Source organism: Dermacentor variabilis, unplaced genomic scaffold (assembly GCF_050947875.1).
Source record: "Dermacentor variabilis isolate Ectoservices unplaced genomic scaffold, ASM5094787v1 scaffold_15, whole genome shotgun sequence".
Lineage (NCBI taxonomy): Eukaryota > Metazoa > Arthropoda > Arachnida > Ixodida > Ixodidae > Dermacentor > Dermacentor variabilis.
This window is the reverse complement of record NW_027460313.1, coordinates 7,440,238-7,459,454: the sequence shown is the minus strand read 5'-3', so window position 1 is coordinate 7,459,454 and position 19,217 is coordinate 7,440,238. Positions and strand designations below refer to the sequence as shown.

General features: G+C 50.8%; 1 protein-coding gene across 1 annotated transcript in view; it reads right to left on the bottom strand.

Moving 5' to 3' along the window:
- LOC142567981 (juvenile hormone acid O-methyltransferase-like) overlaps positions 1 to 18,808 on the bottom strand; it is a 57,291-nt gene extending 38,483 nt beyond the window's left edge. The window contains exons 1-2 of the mRNA XM_075678076.1: positions 18,750 to 18,808; positions 1,717 to 1,980 (exon numbers count right to left, since the gene is read on the bottom strand). Coding sequence (XP_075534191.1) covers positions 1,717 to 1,980; positions 18,750 to 18,808 — 323 coding nt within the window. The remainder of the gene's footprint in view (positions 1 to 1,716; positions 1,981 to 18,749) is intronic.
- Between the last annotated feature and the right edge of the window lie 409 nt (positions 18,809 to 19,217).

Below are 19,217 nucleotides of genomic sequence, written 5' to 3'. Positions count from 1 at the left end.
GCATGCCGCCAACAAAATGATGTCTTCTGTTTGTGACTCCTTATTTCAACAGCGTTCCGTACATAGTAGACTGCCAAACTGAATAAATTCACACACACAAAACGCACGCTAAGCACGCTCTGCATAGGCTCGGAATAATGGACTAGTAAACCAACCATTGTAAGTGTCCCCTTGCATCAGGTATTATTGAACATGCAATGGTTCCGCCAGCGTTTGCGATTTTCAAAGCTCTTACGGATAGTGGCAAGTGATAAAATCACATGCAGTTATCACGACGACTGGCTTTTTCGATTGACATCGAGATACGACACGCTTGCCTAGTCCGTTGTCCATCGCGGTGGCTAATCGCCGCGGCGACTTCCTGGCGAAAGCATGTCATATGCGCAGAATGCGCACGTAAGTGGAACTTCGCTTACATGGAGGATTTGTTGTTATATCCAACGGATAACGAACGACTGTCCTGTTTTCGCGGCGGCGTAAGATGGCTGACACAAGTTCTCCCTTGTATGGTCTTGTTTCCTTACCCGCTGTACGGATGGTCTTTCTCCGGTGCTGTGCTGTTCCGCGAAGCTGTGTGCGCGCGTGGTGGGAACTCCGAGTGAAAAAATAGAGCGCCGGCTCAGCTTCCGTTTGCACTGCGGTTACCTGCTCTCTTACAAGAAAAGTGGTGCGCTCTTTGATCTGCGACCGTGAGGGATACATCGGTACTTTCGAGTACAGGCATTCTGCAGTTGCAGCCAGAGCTTACGCTACGTTTTGTTCTCTACTGCCGCAAGAGTAGAAGGAGCATTCTACTCTCTCTCAGACGAGTAGAGTGAAAAGCACATTTCACTCCCTCCTTGCTGACGGAGTGATCAGTTTACTTCACTCCACTCGATATTTTGCGAGAGTAAAAAAATGATTTGAAGAGTAAATCGGCACCTTTACTCTTGCAATACTATCCCTTCTCTTTCGAGTGCATCCACTTGACATGACGCGAAGAAGCCTGAAGTCAAGATGTGTTATCGGAACCGTTCTGGATCTCACTTTGGGTTACAGGCAAATTATGTGAAAACTTGAGAAGAAAACGCGTTGGGAAAAAGGGAGGGGCTTGTGAAAAATTTATTTCGAATATTTTAAGTGCCTTTTGTTTCAACACGAAGTCACGCGCCTTTGCAAGCAGTATGTGATTATAATGCGCTATATTGAGAAAAAAAAGCGACTGCCGAAACTGAACCATTTCGTTGTTTGAACGCTACTTTACCATGACACATCAGTATTAAATGCGGGAACATACTGCGGTTATATTGAGTGGGTTTTATATTCCTATAGGCTGCACTTTGGACTATGCATGAGTGACGCCGTGGAGGACTCTGGAATAATTTTTTGTGCACCTGTGGTTCGTTAACTTTCGCGCAATACTAAGCACACAGGTGTCACTCTTTTTTGGGGGGGCGGTGCAGCATTGCGCAACTGTCTTAATGCGGCCGCCACAGCCGAGATTCTAGCCAGCAACCTCGTTCTCAGTCGCATCACGGCAAAGCAACTGCGCCGACGGGTCGTCCACGGGTCCACCATGCTCCTTATTGTAGGGTCCGTGTAATTAAGACAGATATCTGCTGCAAACTGTACAGTGGCGCGCGCTCGCTGTAGAAAAGCTATTTCTGAGGAGGCCTCGAGTTACAATATAACTAGGGAAACGTACGCAGGAAAAATGCGGCAAAGCATGCGTCGTACCTTCCGGGTCCGCAGCCAACGTCGATGAATTGGCATCTATGTTGCTGCGGCTTCCCGTCTTGCTCCGCTGCAGCGTCAGGAAGGCCGTCCTCGCGCAGGAAGGCGCCCTCGAAGGATTCCAATATGGCCGTCATGGCAGCCTCGATTGTTTCGGCTGCCTCTTCGTAGATTTGGACGCTTTCGGGCGCAGCGAACCTGGCAGACTTGTATTTGGAAGAAACGGCGCTGCTGTCGGCGCTGGTATTTGCTGCGGTTGCGCTCATCCTGCAATGAGAGTAATTAATGAAAATGCAGAATTGGTAATAGCGATCACCTGCTTGACGAAAACTTACATTATTACATAGCCATATCGCTCATAGAGGAATGAGCGAGCATTACATCCCCATCTAACGTAGTACGCGACGGAAAGGGGGCGGCCGTACGTGAAACTGCTGCAGTCAGCTTAGTGACGCCTATTTGCGTAAGGTCTAAAATACACCGTACTTGACGTCCGAGATGAGGTAGCGACACGTTGCTGCAGGCATAGAGTTCGTAAACTGACTCCAGAGGAAAAGCTGGGCGAGGAACTTGCTGGGGCGCTGGGCGAATAGCTGTATTATTTATAGACTGCAGGAAAGCCTCTGACAAACTTTCGCATGGGATACTAATTTTTCAACTTGAATCCATAGCCCTTCTAAATTATATAATAAATGGTTACAGGCCCAATCTAAAGAATAGGAAATAATTCGTTGAAATTGATGGTACCGCTTCTGACATGCTTCCTCTTACCCCCTGCGTACCACAGGGGAGTGTTTTGGGGCCCATTGCTCTTTTAATCTATATGAATGATTTACCCACAGATGTGCCTAACTCTTTAACGATTAAACTCTTCGCAGATGATTGTACTATTCATAACTAACTGTTGTGTGATGAAGAACACAAGGTGATTTCTTGTTTGTTGAACGGTGGTGTCGAGAATTGGACGTGGAAATAAGTGTTCATGAAAGGGTGTTTTTAAGGATTACATGAAAAGAAAACCAGCCTAGTGTTGTTGCCTGTAATCTTAATAATTAGGAAATCACCCATCTAAGCAAATATAAGTATTCGGGTGTTACTCTTACCAGTAGCCTCTCCTGGTCAACAAGCATAAAAGAAGTTTCTTCTCCAGCTTTCACGAAGCTTTGCTTCATAAGGAGAGAACTAAGCAAGGCACCCAGTAAGTTGCTGGTGCACAACACCTACATCTGGCGCATCAATATGCGCCAGCAAGTTGACATTTCCACACAAAAAGAGAAATACACGACTTGGAACTCGTAGAGGGAAAAGTAGTACGATTTATTTATGGAAAGGGTAAAAGATGCGATTCTCTTACCTAACTAATGCCTGACAATCACATTCCAACCTTGGGAAAGCGCGGAAAACTTAACCAAATAGAAATTATTCATTATTGTTTGATAGCGTAACAAGACGTTGGTACATTCTCATATTTCAAACCTGTTACCTTATGAAAGACAGGTCATGCGTACGCAGTAACATGACTTAAAACAAATTTTTGCTAAAACAAATGCATTCAAAACAGCTTCCTTACACGGACTATTACTGATTGAAATGCACTTCCTCAGTGCATTTACGACGCCACTAATGTCAGTAAAGAAATTGAAAATTTATTGTTTTATTAACCCGCAAGCATACTGCGTAGTTCTGTCGTGATTTGTTTAGTGTACTAGAGTATGTATTCCTGTCATTATATTCGCATTTTTTGTGGTTGGTCTACTTCCTGCTGTTAGTTGATCTACTATTCGGTTTGTTGGTTGGTCTACTATACCATTTCTATTGTTGACTGTTTTCTTTATGGAACATAACCTTCATTTTTGTGTTTTAGTGGAACACGTTTTGTGCATATTCACTCATTCCTGCAGGGGCCAACTGGCCCGCAGTATTATGAGAAAAATAAATAACTAAAAATCGGCAACTGCAACTGCGCTGCTATGTAGCTACCTCCTGTTTGTGTAACGCTAAATATGGCAAAGATATGATGCAAAAACAATCATAAACGTACACGTAGTGCCGACGTGTGGACTATGCGTAAAGTTGAATCCGCTTATTTTTGAGAAAGATACGATGGCGATTTATAAACTTTGATGCAAAACTTCCTGAGCGCGAAAGGGTGCGTTTGCAGGCGCCTGAAATTGATGCACCAACATACCGAGGGAGACCCGGTATCGCGTTTCATTGCGCTTGTCGTCTGGATGGCATCTCATCACCTGCGCCTGCGCGCGTGCTCCGCGTAGCAACATGGCGGCATCCTTGCGGCTACCGATTCAAATGCATGCGCGCTATGAGCATTCCCCTAGAGTTCGCTCTATTAAGTCTATGGCAAAAGGACTTCCTTGCCACATAAAACCGTTGCGGATAGTCGAAAAATACTCGCCGTGCTTCCTTAGTGGCTATGATGTTGGGCTGCTAAGAATGAGCTTGCGGGATCGCATCCTGTCCACGGCGGCTGCATTTCGATGGTGCGGAAATGCGAAAATACCGTGTACTTATATATAAGGGCACCCTAGAGAACCCCTGGGGGTCCAAATTATTCCGCAGTCCCCCACTACGGCATGTCTCATAATCAGATTGTGCGTTTGGCAAGCGATACCCCATAATAATTTTCAGAGAGTCGAAATCAAAGGAGTTCCCCGGATGCCAGAGATAGTTTCCACAGGGAACAGACGAACGTTAGCTATCGGCCACACCGGTTCCTGTCTGCATCTAGGCTTTATTAAATCCATTAGCATCGCAACACGGACGCCATTGTCGCGTGTAAAAGATGGCGCGTTTCAATATCGCGACTAACCCAAATTTCGTTGGAATTGCCAAGAGAAAAAGGTATTCGCCCTTTCCAGGTCGCGCGGTAGAAATTTAACGTGGTGGCGTGTACAGGTTACATTTCATTTATTGACCCGAAGGCACTACTTAAGAGGAGGCTTGAGTACATGTTTTTATTGCTCACACGAAATTAATAGAAACGAAGAAAGTTAGAAAAAAAACGAAGAGATAAAGAAGGAAAAAGAGCGATTATCTATTAACAACGGTGGTGTAATAACACTACTATTGGTAAAGAAACGGTGTTTAGCTTTCAAACGGCCGGTACATAGGATCATGAAATGTTCAACATGAAATTGTGCTTAGATTTCACCATGAATAATAAAGTCAAAGAGAAGACATATATGTTATCTAAAGGACCGTTTTAGTTTATCAAGAAAACAATGTCTATCGCTGCATGTGACAATGTTATGAGGGAGTGAATTGAATTGCTAGGGCTATTGCACGTGGAAAGAATAAATTTGTCATTTTTAACGTGCGACCAGGGATGTACATTAAGGGTAGGCTATGACAGGCAAGCGCAAGTTCGCAAGGGCAGTTTTAGCAAAGCAAGTCCCGATAGCGGGGGCTAGTAGTATCGGGCGGGACGCATCTGGATCGCTTCAAGGCTGGAGGTGAGGTACAGTGCTCACGGAATGAAATGCGACAGGTGGCCTTTAGTATAACCCCGCATATGTGCCAAGTACTCGAGAGTACCATGTCATGTCACCATGAATCTGGTCACCAAAGATGACGCGGACTTCGATCTAAGTGCACGCGCCAAAATTACGTCGATACGATAGGAACTGCAGCCGGTGGAAACGAAAGTATGCGCATTAGTTAGCCCTAAATAGACGCGTTTCATTCCGTGAGCACTGTACACTTCAATTGGGTGCCTGACAGATCAGGCGTATTCGAATTTAGGTCTGATTAACGTGAGGTACCCAAGCTTCCTGATCTCCCGAGATGCTTTGCTGCGTTAGGTTGCGTTGCAAGGTTACGTTGCAAGTATCCGACTTGAGCGAAGCTTTAGAGCAGACGGTTTTGATGTGCGTTACCCAAGCAGTAAAGGGCTCATGGGATATACGCATCAAGGAAACGCGCGCTTCTAGAAAAGTAGGTAGCTCATGGGGCCATTACTATTGCTCAGTACAATGCCTGGCCCTTCTAAATAAATACATAGGTGTTTCATCAAAGGTGTGGCGGTGCATAATGCTAACCACTCCAGATAGTCAGCCACCGTAGAGCGGGTCGAGTCTCTTCTTTTGTAAACAAGCCCTGTAAAAAGCTCGCCCCATACGATAAAGGTTGAAGTCTGCAATGAAATTGGCGCCGTAAGTTTGAGCAAATCGTTTTTTTGCCCAGTCTTCTAATATATCTGTAATGAGTGGGAGTAGACATGCCGCAGTTAAGAGAGCGCTCATCACGGTGTCGCTCAAGGGTGAACAAAGATAGCACGCAATTAAAGTAATTTGCAGTCACACTCCTATCTAAATTTAAAGTGGCATGCATTCACATGGAATATTATGCTACTGGGCCAGTTTAGTCCTGATATGCTTGTTAAGGGTGATAAAATTACAAGTAGACCGTTTGGTAGTGCCAACAGGGACGATATGCATGAGGAGCAAGTTTGCCTGCGCCCACTGTCCTTGCAATCAATCAGTTCGATTAGCGTTTTCGGATGCTATAGGGAGATTTTGCGAAAGTCCCAAGCTTTAGGGTGTCATTTTTGACGACTCTCTCACGCCTAAATATTGTATTTATTTAAGATAGAACCTTCCTCTTCATTTAGATTCACGGGGGTTTGAACTCATTTTTAGCATTATTTCAGAATTAGCTAGTGAAATACTGACACATGTACTTGTTTATCTTTCACCGGTGACCGCTTTTCACCGGCTAAGAAGTGCTAAGCATTATCGCTCGGTGCAGGACGCGCCAGCATGTATAGGAAATTTCTCGAATGTTATCGATGGTTCTATCCATTGTCTATTTTCACTGAACCTTGTTTAATCTGATTGTACGCGTCACGCGAATTGCCTATTAATTTCTGGAAGACACGCGGGCGCCAGCTATTATTCTGGAACCTTCGATGACTCATGTATAAAAGCCGACGCACTTGTCCCGCAAAGGAGATTTCGACGATCGCTGACTGTGTTTGTCGCTGTCGTTCTGCCTTGAGTGTAGCCTGCATTTGTGGCTACCGGTTCGCCCAATGAAACTTAGTTTGGTCATTCACAGTTTTTTTCCTGTCTTCGTTACCGTCACTACCACGTGACATATGGTGTATGTGATTTTTTGTTTATGTACCGGATGCTCCGGACAAGCCGTGATCCAAGCCCGGACCCCAAAGACAACACCAACGTCGTCCCGCACCACCCAGCAAGCCGCCGGCTACAACAGCTGCCCCCGGAGCACGAACTTCTAACTGAGATGACGAAGAAGGTCGCGGCCAAGAGAAACCCAATGGCAGCCGCAGTGTCCCCCATTGTTCTGTAATAGCCCAGGGAGCCACCGGCCTTCCGCGGATCATGGTTTGAATACCCGGAAAACTGACTGGAAACATATGAAAGGTTCGCTGACTTCAAGAACTGGAACTCCGACAAGCTGCGGCATGTGTACTTCGGCTTAGAAGACGCAGACAGGACGTGGTTTAAGAACTGGGAATGGAACCTGACTACATGGGACCTGTTGCGAAACGGCTTCCTGCAGACCTTCAGGAGCGTCCTGCGCAAAGAGTGAGTCAACGCTCTACTGGAAACGCGCATGCAGCTACTGAACGAGAACATCGCAATCTTTGTGAAGAAGATGACTCTCTTCATCCGCCAAGCCGACCCCAACATGTCTGAAGAAAAGCAACTTCACTTCTTGATGCGGGGTGTGAAAGAACAACTACTCGTCGGATTGATGTGCAACCCGCCCAAGACTGTCGCTGGATTTGTTTGAGAGGCCAGAAAGATTGAGAAGACGCTTGAAATGTGCACCAGGCAATACAGTCGCAGTGCGCTGAAGCTCAAGCGCGATGAGAGCGGTCGTACAGGAAGAGCAATCGCTGACATAGTTAAAGAAGAGCTTCAGCGGTCACTAGAAGTACCAGAAGTTCCGGCATCACCGCAACCCGAGCCGGAAGCGATGACCTAGGCCGCCGTTACCCGCCGTCAAGGTACCCTTCCGCGACCGCGTGAGGGCCCCGTAACACTGGAATTCAGTCGTCCGCCGCCGCCGCTAGCGCACCCGTCCGTTGGCCAGTGCAGCTACCCGAGGAAGACGGATATTTGGCGCGTCCCCGACCATCGCCCCCTCTGCTATCACTGCGCCGAAGCCGGACATGTACCCCGCCGATGCCCACACCACGAAATGGGACTACGAGGGTTAGCCGCCAACGCTCCGCGCCCGCAGCAAGGTTAACGCCCTCGCGATATCGCCGGCTACCTCGCCGCTACTCGGTGGAGCCTTCATCGAGCGTCCCGTTCGCCGTCACCAGGCCGCTACCTGTTCACTGCAGCGCCGACCATACACTGGCTCAGCCCGGGGCCGGTCCGTCAGACCACATCTGGAAATCTAAAAGCAGCAACCGATGGAGGTGCGGTTGCTGTTCGTCGAAATGACGAATATCCATCGCCGCCGATGAAGACGTGCAAGGGACTATCTCGCCGACATAACAACGACACGCCGCCATCCCGACGAAGCCTGGAAACAAAGAATGCAGCTTCCAAGGACCTGACGACACGACGTGCTGTCCCCAGCTCAGCGCGACGCAGCCGTGATCCGACGCCAAGACCTCACTGCGAGGCAAAACAAAGAGCCACCAATTTCAACGTGTTGCTCAACGGCCACGCATTCACCGCATTAGTAGACACAGGAGCCGACTACTCAGTCATGAGTAGACCCTCAGCCGACAAGTTGAAGAAAGTTAAGACTTTGTGGGAAGGCCCCCAAACTCGCACCCCGGGAGGACAGCTAATAACGCCGACTGGAATCTGCATGGCAAGAATTGCCGTTCATGATCAGACCTACCCTGCGACGTTCGTTGCCCTCCAACAGTGTTCACGGGACGCCATTTTCGGCATGGACTTCCTGAACCAACACGGCTCGATCACCGACCTGAAGTCGAAGTGAATAACGCTATCCGATGTTTGGAATCTGACTGCTGGTACGATCTGTTGGGAACTCGGCGCTGACGCCCGTGGTTGTACCTGGGTCGCAAGCCCCAAGGGTAGCGTTGGCCTGGCGGCCTGGGGTACAACTGGAAGCATCCGAAGGTCCCGGCAAAGCATGAGTCGACTGGTAACAACGAAACAACTTGTTTATTTTAACATCGCAAAGAGTTGGCGGTCAGGTTTGACCGAAGTAGAGAGACGGGAGAGCACTTCACTCAACAGAAGAAATCGGAGCCCTCCTTTTGGCGTCCGGGGGCAGCTGTTTTTATACTCTCGCAGTTGAGGGCAAGAAGGAACCCCTCAAAAGACGAGCACGTGAATGTACAATGGGCTAATGGTGACGCACACTGTCGTGGCGCTGCGCACGATCTCGTAGCACCCTGTCGTGGCGCTGCGCACGATCTCGTAGCACCCTGTCGTGGCGCTGCGCACGATCTCGTAGCACTCTGTCGGGGCGCTGCGCACGATCTCGTAGCACTCTGTCGTGGCGCTGCGCACGATCTCGTAGCACCCTGTCGTGGCGCTGCCGGTCGGACACAATGACTGTAATGAGAGGCTGGTCCCTGCTTTGGCATCGCCTGTTTCGGGCACAATGACTGGAACGAGATCCCTGCTTTGGCATCGCCTGTTTCGGGCCCAATAACTGGAATGAGATCCCTGCTTTGGCATCGCCTGTTTCGGGCACAATGACTGGAACGAGATCCCTAGGCGGTCGCATCGCCGCAGACGCGCCTGGAAACACCTGGCGATGAGTGTTGCGGCGACGACGATCGGGCCAAAATGTCTGCCGCCCCGCCGCAGTCGCGCCGGCAAAACCACGTGTCGCAGGCGAAACGCAACACCGAAGATGAAGCGATACTGCCGGAGTGCGCTCGTAGTCACCGTGTCTTGAGTGTACTTGAGGACCAAATCAGCATCCTGCCTTGTCCCAGAGTTGTCATTTCCGTCGGCAGCCAAACGCCTGCAGACGTAGAAGGCGTCGTCGAGGGCCACCAACGTCTACTACTAGTCCGTGAAATTTGCGTCGCAAGAGGGATCGCTCAACTTCAGGGAGGGAAAGCGATAGTGATGCTTACAAATTTCAGCCAGGAGTTCAAGCACATCCACAAGGGCACGAAGATTGCATAGGTAGAGGGAATTGTGGAACCCAGCAACACCTTTGTCCTTTTGGATACTGCCGCATCTACCCCCCCCCCCCGACCATAGTTCCCGAACCAGACTTCGACATAAGTCCACGTCTCCCCATAAATAAACAGCAATAGCTCAGAAGTTTTCTCCGGCGATAAAAAGACTGCTTTTAGACGTCATCGAGGATTCGACAAACACCGGTTGCAAAGCAGCGAATAATAACCGAAGTGTGTGCTCGACCACTGCGGCAAAGCGCTTACCGAGTTTCGACGCGTGAACGTGAATCTATAAGGCAATAAGTCGAAGAAGCGCAGCGCGACGACATCATCCAGCCGTCTAAAAACCATGGGCATCTCCTGTAGTCTTGGTGAAGAAAAAGGACGGAACGCAGCGTTTCTGCGTCGATTATCCTCGATTGAACAAGATCACTAAGAAGGACGTATACCTCCTCCCACGGATAGACGACGCATTAGATCGGCTCTGCAACGCTGCATACTTCTCGTCGATGGATCTCGATCATCACTGGCTACTGGCAAATAGAATTCGACGAGAGGGATCGCAAATGACCGCCTTCATCACGCCAGACGGCCTCTATGAGTTCCAGGTCATGCCATTCGGACTGTACTCGGCGCCTGCAACGTTGCTGTGTGTGATGGACACGGTACTAGCAGAATTGAAGTGGCAGACCTGCCTTGCTTACTTGGATGACGTCGTCGTCTTCGCGGTAAATTTCGACGATCACCTTAGGCGGCTTGCGACAGTACTAGAGGCCATTGTTTGAATCCCACCGATGGCAACGGTTGTTGTGGTCGCACCGATGGTACGACCTGTTGGGAACTCGGCGCTGACGCCCGTTGTTGCACCTGGGTCGCAAGCCCCAAGGGTAGCGTTGGCCTGGCGGCCTGGGGTACAACTGGAAGCATCCGAAGGTCCCGGCAAAGCATGAGTCGACTGGTAACAACAAAACAACTTGTTTATTTTAACATCGCAAAGAGTTGGCGGTCAGGTTGACCGAAGTAGAGAGACGGGAGTGCACTTTACTCAACAGAAGAAATCGGAGCCCTCCTTTTTGGCGTCCGGGGGCAGCTGTTTTTATACTCTCGCAGTTGAGGGCAAGAAGGAACCCCTCAATAGACGAGCACGTGATTGTACAATGGGATAAGGTGACGCATACTGTCGTAGCGCCGCCGGTCGGGCACAAAGAGGAGAAGGTAACTCCTATTGTCGTATCGCCGCCGGTCGGGCACAATGGCTGGGAGGAGAAGGTGACTCCTACTGTCGTATCGCCTCCGGTCGGGCACAATGGCTGGGAGGAGAAGGTGACCCCTGCTGTCGTATCGCCTCCGGTCGGGCCCAATGGCTGGGAGGAGAAGGTGACTCCTACTGTCGTATCGCCTCCGGTCGGGCACAATGGCTGGGAGGAGAAGGTGACTTCTACTGTCGTATCGCCTCCGGTCGGGCACAGTGGCTGGGAGGAGAAGGTGACCCCTGCTGTCGTATCGCCGCCGGTCGGGCACAATGGCACATACACTCACACACGCACATGAAGACACGGGGCATCGGAACATGCCTGGACGCGCTTGGCGGGGAGCGTAGCGGCGACGCCGAACGGGCCAAAATGTCTGCCGCTTTGTTGCAGTCGCGCCGGCTAAACCGCGCGTCGTAGGCGAAACGTAACAGACCGCCCCGCCGGGGGAAGGAGATCCCGATGGACAGGGGACTGCATCCGCTGTCCGGAGGGATGTCGCTCGATGATGCTCATAACCGAAGTCGGGCGTCCCTCGACGTTTCTTGAGCGCAGCGCACAGAGAAGGCCTCGTTCTCTCGTTCAGGTTCGCACAGGACACTGCAAAGTGACTTCGGGAGAGTTCACATTCTTGTTCTCGTTCCCGGCAAGCGTTAGAACTACGCTGAAACTCAACCGCTCAGTCAGCAAGCACGGCACAACCCTCACTAAGCCCTGCCAGGCTCTTTCCCCTTTTATACCACTGCCTAGTTCCTTACAGTAGTCTAGCATCACTCAGAACGCGTCCACAAATTGGAAAATTGCACTAGAAAGCATATCATCACTTTGAAACACTAAACAAAAGCAATATGTTAAAAAAATCCTGCCTCAGGAAGAAAAACATCAGTAACAAACAATTTTGAGGCTGATTCCTACGTTAGGGGCTTCGACTTAAGCCATCGGCGTTACCGTTGAGACTCCCCTTTTTGTAACGCACCTCAAAGGAATATTGTTGCAAAGCGAGGCTCCAGCGCAGGAGGCGGCCATTTTTGGGAGAGATGGTCTGCAGCCATTGGAGAGGGCAGTGATCCGTCTCAATGATAAACCTCGAGCCGGCTAGATAGCATGACAATTTCTGAACGGCCCACACGAGACATGCACACTCTTTCTCGGTGGCGCTATACGCCTGCTCACGACTGGTCAGCTTACGACTAGCATACAGGACGGGGTGTTCTACTTCTCCATTTTCCCGTTGGCACAGTACAACGCCCATGCCTCGCTCACTAGCATCGCACTGAACAACGAACCCTTTTGTATAGTCTGGCGATCGTAGCACAGGCTGGCTTGTTAGGGCACTCTTTAGGGCTCTAAAAGCTCTTTCCTTTGTCTCGTCCCAGACGACTGTTTGGGGCTCTTTCTTAGAGCATCCGTCAGCGGAGCCGCGATATCAGAGTACCTGGGGATGTACCTCTGATAGTAGCCGGCGACACCTAAGAACGACCGAATATCGGTCTTCGTGCGCGGTTGCGGGAAGTCTCGCACAGCGGCCACCTTTATTTCAGAGGGGCGGCGACGACCCTGACCAATCACGTGACCGAGGTAGACAACCTCGGCCTGTGCTAACTGGCACTTAGGAGCCTTTACTGTCAAGCCCGCTTCGCGCAGGTGGGTTAGCACTGCCCGCAAGTGTGCCATATGCTCAGACCAGGATGCGGAGAATATCGCTACGTCGTCTAGATACGGTGAAGCGAATTCTTGCTGTCCCCGCAACACTTTATCCATGAGGCTTGAAAAACAGTATGGCGCGTTCTTCAAACCAAAACTCAACACTTTAGGACGGAATGTTCCCATTGGTGAAATGAACGCCGCATACCTACTAGCCTCTTCTGTAAGTGGAACCTGCCAATAACCCCTGACAAGATCTAGGGTGGAAATAAACTGAGCGCTACTAACTTTCTCAAGGCGCTCCTCGATGTTAGGGATCGGATAAATTTGATCCTTAGTGATGGAATTAAGCCTGCGGTAGTCGACGCAAGGACGAGGTTCCTTGCCCGGTACCTCAACTAAAATCAAAGGGGAGGTATAATCACTCTCACCTGCCTCAATAACACCGAGCTGTAGCATTTTCTTTACCTCAGCCTCCATAATATCACTCTGGCGGGGTGACACCCGATACGCCTTGGATCGTACTGGCTCTGGGGAGGTAAGTTCTATATCATGAGTAAGGACAGAAGTCCTACCAGGCCTCTCAGAGAACAGACCTTGAAACTCTTGTAAGAGCTGGTGTAGTTCGGTTTTCTGCTCACGCGACAGCGATGCTCCATTGACTAAGTCACTAATGACTTGACCGGTGTCTTCCCTGTTCGTCACTGAGCCTAGTCCCGGAAGCTCGACCGGAAGCTCTTCAGGAACGTTTACCATCATGCACACCACTGCTTCCCTTTGTCTATAAGGTTTGAGCAGATTACAGTGGTAAACTTGCTGTGCTTTCCGCTTTCCTGGCAGACTTACCACGTAGTTAACGTCCGACAGTTTCTGAACAATTCGTGCTGGGCCCTCCCACTGCACGTCTAGTTTGTTGTTTAGCGATGTGCGCAATATCATGACCTCATCGCCCACCTCAAAACGACGGGCCCTGGCGGTCCGATCATAATAAACCTTGGCCCTCTGCTGGGCCTTTGCCATTGCTTCACCTGACAACTCCTGTGCCCTTCTTAAGCGTTCGAGGAGCTTAAGCACGTACTCCACCACGACTGGGTCGTCGCCCCTGCCTTCCCACGATTCTCGAAGCATGCGAAGCGGAGACCGAAGCGAGCGACCGTACACCAGCTCAGCTGGCGAAAACCCCGTAGCCGCATGCGGCGCGGTCCTTAATGCAAACATCACCCCAGGCAGACACAGCTCCCAGTCAGTTCGATGTTCAAAACACAATGCTCTCAACACGCGCTTCATGACGGAGTGGAGCTTCTCAACGGAATTCGACTGTGGGTGGTACACTGAGCTGTGTAGCAGCTTTACCCCACACCTTTCGAGAAAAGTTGTCGTCAAAGCGCTAGTAAACACTGTGCCCTGATCTGATTGGATTTCCGCAGGAAAACCAACTCGCGCAAATATGGACAGTAGTGCATTGACTATCTCCACTGAGCTGAGTTCTTTAAGCGGCACTGCTTCAGGGAACTTTGTCGCTGGGCAGATCACAGTCAAAATGTGTCTGTACCCCGTGGCTGTTACCGGCAGAGGTCCCACTGTATCAATAACGAGCCGTCTACAAGGCTCCGTAATGATAGGTACCAATTTCAACGGCGCCCTTGATTTGTCCCCTGGTTTGCCCACCCGCTGACAAGTGTCACATGTCCTCACGAAATGGTCTGCGTCCCGAAAACACCCTGGCCAATAGTACTCTTGCAAGAGACGGTGCTTAGTTTTCTTAACTCCTAGGTGTCCGGACCACGAACCCCCGTGTGACAAGCGCAACAGATCCTGACGATAGCATTGAGGCACGATCAGCTGATCGAACTCCACTCCTCTGCGGTCTAGATACTTCCGGTACAGGACTCCACCTCTTTCCACAAAACGCGCATTTTTCCTGGCGATACCTTCCTTGACATTGCAGCGTATGTTTTCTAGGCTACCATCCTTCTTTTGCTCGGCTATCAAAGCCGACCGGCTGACTTTTAGCAACCTATCAAGTCCGTCTGACGTAGGCGCGATGAGCAAATCAGTAGATAGCTCTTCTAACTTTCCCTTATCGGGCATTTCCTCTCCAGTATCTGGCGCCTTCAACGCTACCGGCTCAATTTTATTCAGTTCGTCAGCTTGCTGCACCTCTGACCCTTTTTCATTGTTTGATAACGTCGGCCCCGCAACTACCGCCTTTGCAGCGAGCTCCCGAACCTTCGACCTGGTTAAGGCCTGAACGCTAGCCTCACCAAACAAAAGCCCCTTCTCGCGCAGGAGGTGATCGGACCTGTTCGAAAATAGGTACGGGTACTGGGGGGGCAGCATAGATGACACGGCCGCCTCCGTCTCAAGCGCTCCGAAAGCTCCTTCAATAAGCACTTTTGCTACTGGCAGACACACGCTATGAGCTTCCACGGCTTGCTAGATCCATGCGCACTCGCCCGTGAACATATGGGGTTCTACGTAAGACGGGTGAACTACATCCATCGTAGCTGCGGAATCGCGAAGCACTCGGCACTCTTTCCCGTTCACGAGGAGGTCTCGCATGTAAGGCTCGAGAAGCTTCATGTTCTCGTCAGTGCTGCATAATGAAAAAAACACAACTTTTGGTGTTGTTTCCGGACACTGCGCCGAAAAGTGACCCGGCTTCTGGCACGTAAACACACGCGCGCTTGCCTCATCTCGAACCGCTTTCTGCGTTCGGCTTCGGCTGCCGCCGTCTCTTTACGTTTGGTCGGACTGCTTTCACTCGCATCCTCACTACGCGTGTTCCCCTTTGCTCTCATGGGTGTGAACTTCGGCCTCTCAAACTTCGAGCCAAATTCACCCTTTTGACCGTCCTTAGCTCCGCGAGCCCGACGCGTCACAAACTCCTCGGCTAGCTCAGCGGCTTTAGCCACCGTACAAACGTCTGGCCTATCCAAGACCCAGTACCGCACGTTCTCCGGTAACCGACTATAAAACTGTTCTAGCCCGAAACACTGCAGAACTTTATCGTGGTCACCAAAGGCTTTCTCTTCTTTGAGCCACTCCTGCATGTTTGACATAAGCCTGTACGCAAACTCTTTATATGACTCACTTTTGCCTTTCTCATTTTCCCGAAACTTCCGACGGAACGCCTCCGCTGACAGCCGGTACTTTTTTAGAAGACTCGATTTCACTGTGTCGAAATCCTCTGCCTCCTCTCTATCCAAGCGAGCGACTACGTCGGCCGCCTCGCCGGGTAACAAAGTGAGCAAGCGCTGTGGCCACGTTTCCCGAGAGAACCCCTGCTTCTCGCACGTTCGCTCAAAGTTAACCAGGAACAAACCAATTTCCTCTCCAAGCTTAAACGGCCGCATCAGGTCAGTCATTTTGAACAATACGCGTTCTCCTGCACCGTGTGCCTGACTTCCATTACGAGCGCGTTCCATCTCTACCTCGAGACGCTTCATTTCCAAAGCGTGTTCGCGCTCTTCTTTTTCTTTCTGCTCTTTAAGTTCGCGCTCCTGTTTCTCTTTTTGCTCTTTAAGTTCGCGCTCATGTTTCTCTTTTTGCTCTTTAAGTTCGCGCTCCTGTCTTTTTGACCTCTCCTCAATAGTCTCAAGGCATTCCGACAGCTCGTCATCCTCAGCCTCTAACTCAAGAATAGCCTTTAGCAGTTCTGGTTTTCTGAGTTTGTCCGAGACATCCAGACCCAACTCTCTTGCAAGCTCCAACAATTTCGGTTTGCGCAACGACTTCAAATCCACGGCTGCTCTGAATGCTGCTTTCTCTACTGCCTATTATTGTCTTGCCGCAATCTAACCCGGCAGCAACGACAACCACAATTACCAGCTCTGTTTCTGACACTAACAAAAGCCTGGCAAAGCTCAGAAGAAGAAAGTCCCGCACTCACCAAACCTCGCAGCCAAGAGTTCAGCGCAGTCGTTCCGCTGCAGGCAACCAGTCATCACACAGGGCTCGTTGCACTGCTCCCGGATCGTTGTTGAGCTGCTCAGCATACCGTCAACTGCATATCTTCGCTGCTGGCCTCCGTTGTCGCGATCTCACCGCTGGCAGACAGTTGTTTGAATCCCACCGATGGCAACGGTTGTTGTGGTCGCACCGATGGTACGACCTGTTGGGAACTCGGCGCTGACGCCCGTTGTTGCACCTGGGTCGCAAGCCCCAAGGGTAGCGTTGGCCTGGCGGCCTGGGGTACAACTGGAAGCATCCGAAGGTCCCGGCAAAGCATGAGTCGACTGGTAACAACAAAACAACATGTTTATTTTATCATCGCAAAGAGTTGGCGGTCAGGTTGACCGAAGTAGAGAGACGGGAGTGCACTTTACTCAACAGAAGAAATCGGAGCCCTCCTTTTTGGCGTCCGGGGGCAGCTGTTTTTATACTCGCAGTTGAGGGCAAGAAGGAACCCCTCAATAGACGAGCACGTGATTGTACAATGGGATAAGGTGACGCATACTGTCGTAGCGCCGCCGGTCGGGCACAAAGAGGAGAAGGTAACTCCTATTGTCGTATCGCCGCCGGTCGGGCACAATGGCTGGGAGGAGAAGGTGACTCCTACTGTCGTATCGCCTCCGGTCGGGCACAATGGCTGGGAGGAGAAGGTGACCCCTGCTGTCGTATCGCCTCCGGTCGGGCACAATGGCTGGGAGGAGAAGGTGACTCCTACTGTCGTATCGCCTCCGGTCGGGCACAATGGCTGGGAGGAGAAGGTGACTTCTACTGTCGTATCGCCTCCGGTCGGGCACAATGGCTGGGAGGAGAAGGTGACCCCTGCTGTCGTATCGCCGCCGGTCGGGCACAATGGCACATACACTCACACACGCACATGAAGACACGGGGCATCGGAACATGCCTGGACGCGCTTGGCGGGGAGCGTAGCGGCGACGCCGAACGGGCCAAAATGTCTGCCGCTTTGTTGCAGTCGCGCCGGCTAAACCGCGCGTCGTAGGCGAAACGTAACACCATCAAGTCACCAGGGTTCACTCTGATGACGGAAAAATAGCGCTTCGCTTACAACGAGTTACTCTTCCTGGGTCACTTCATCAGCAAATCTGGAGTCCACCTAGACCCTCAGAAGACAGCTGCCATCGCAAAGTTCCCGCAGCGTATCGGCAAGAAGGCAGTGCGTAGATTTTTTGGCATGTGTGGCTACTAAAGGCGCTTGGTCAAGGACTTATCACACATCGCTGAGCCATTGACACAGCTATCTAAATGTGATGTCGAGTTCAAGTGAGAAACGCCGTAGACCGACGTATTTCAAGAACTCAAACAACGCATGCTGTCGACACCGGTACTTATGCACTTTGACGAGGACGCCGATCCAAATCCACATTGACGCCAATAGCCTAAACTTCGGTGTCATCGTCGTCCAAAGTCGGACTTCGAGGGGTTGCAGTTTACGCTAGCCCGTCGCTGTTGAAAGTGGAATGCAATTATTCTACAACCGAAAAGGAATGCCTTGTCACCATTTGGGTTACAGAAAAATTCAGTCCTTACCTATATGGCAGGCCGTTCACAGTCGTCAGCTGCCATCACGCGTTGTGTTGGCTAGCGAATTTAAAGGGCCCTTCAGGGCACCTGGCATGGTAGAGCCTCAGGCTGCAAGAAAATATCACTGTATTCTTCAAGCCCGCATAAAAAGAAATTGATGCCGTCTGCCTGTCTCGCGCTCCCGTGGACCCACCGTCGCTAGATGGCCAAGACGAGGATGCCATTTTAGGTACACTAAGTACAGACGACTTTGCGGAGCAGTAGCGAGCCGACCCGGAGCTCAAAAGCCTTGTTGAGTACTTGTAAGGCAAGACTGACTTTGTCTCGAAGGTATTTAGGCGCGGATTGTCTTCGTTTTTCTCATGAAACGACGTTCTAGTGCATAACTTTTCCTCATCCCATAGAAACTACCTTCTACTTGTGCCTGCAGCGCTCTGGTCAGGAGTGCTGCATGCCCTGCACGATGATGAGACAATCCAGCAGCTCGGGTTTTCCCGTATCCTCGCAAGAATAGAAGTATACTGTTACCGCACCTGTCCGCCGCCGTCGCCTGCAACCTGAAGACCTGCTGAGACTGCCAGCGACCAAACATACCACGGACAAGGCCGGCAGGATTATACTACAGCCGATCGAACCCGTTTGATCGAGCCTCCTTTCAGCAGATCGGGATGTATTTGTTGGGACCCTTTCCGATGTCAACACCTGGAAACAAGTGGGTCGTCGTGGCCACCGTCTGCCTGTCACTGGCGGACCACTGCACACCACACGCGGACAAGGCGCTCAAGACGCTCTCCGACATGTTAGCGATGTACGTCGACGTCGAACACAAGAGGTGCGTTGCCGTGCTCCCGTTTGTCACATTTGCTTACAACACGGCAGTGCAAGAAACAACGCAGATGACGCCCTGCAAACTGGTTTGCAGAAGGAATCCGACGACGACTCTCGACACCATGCTACCGCACGTCACCGGCGAAGAAAATGTCGACGTCGCTGCGAATCTC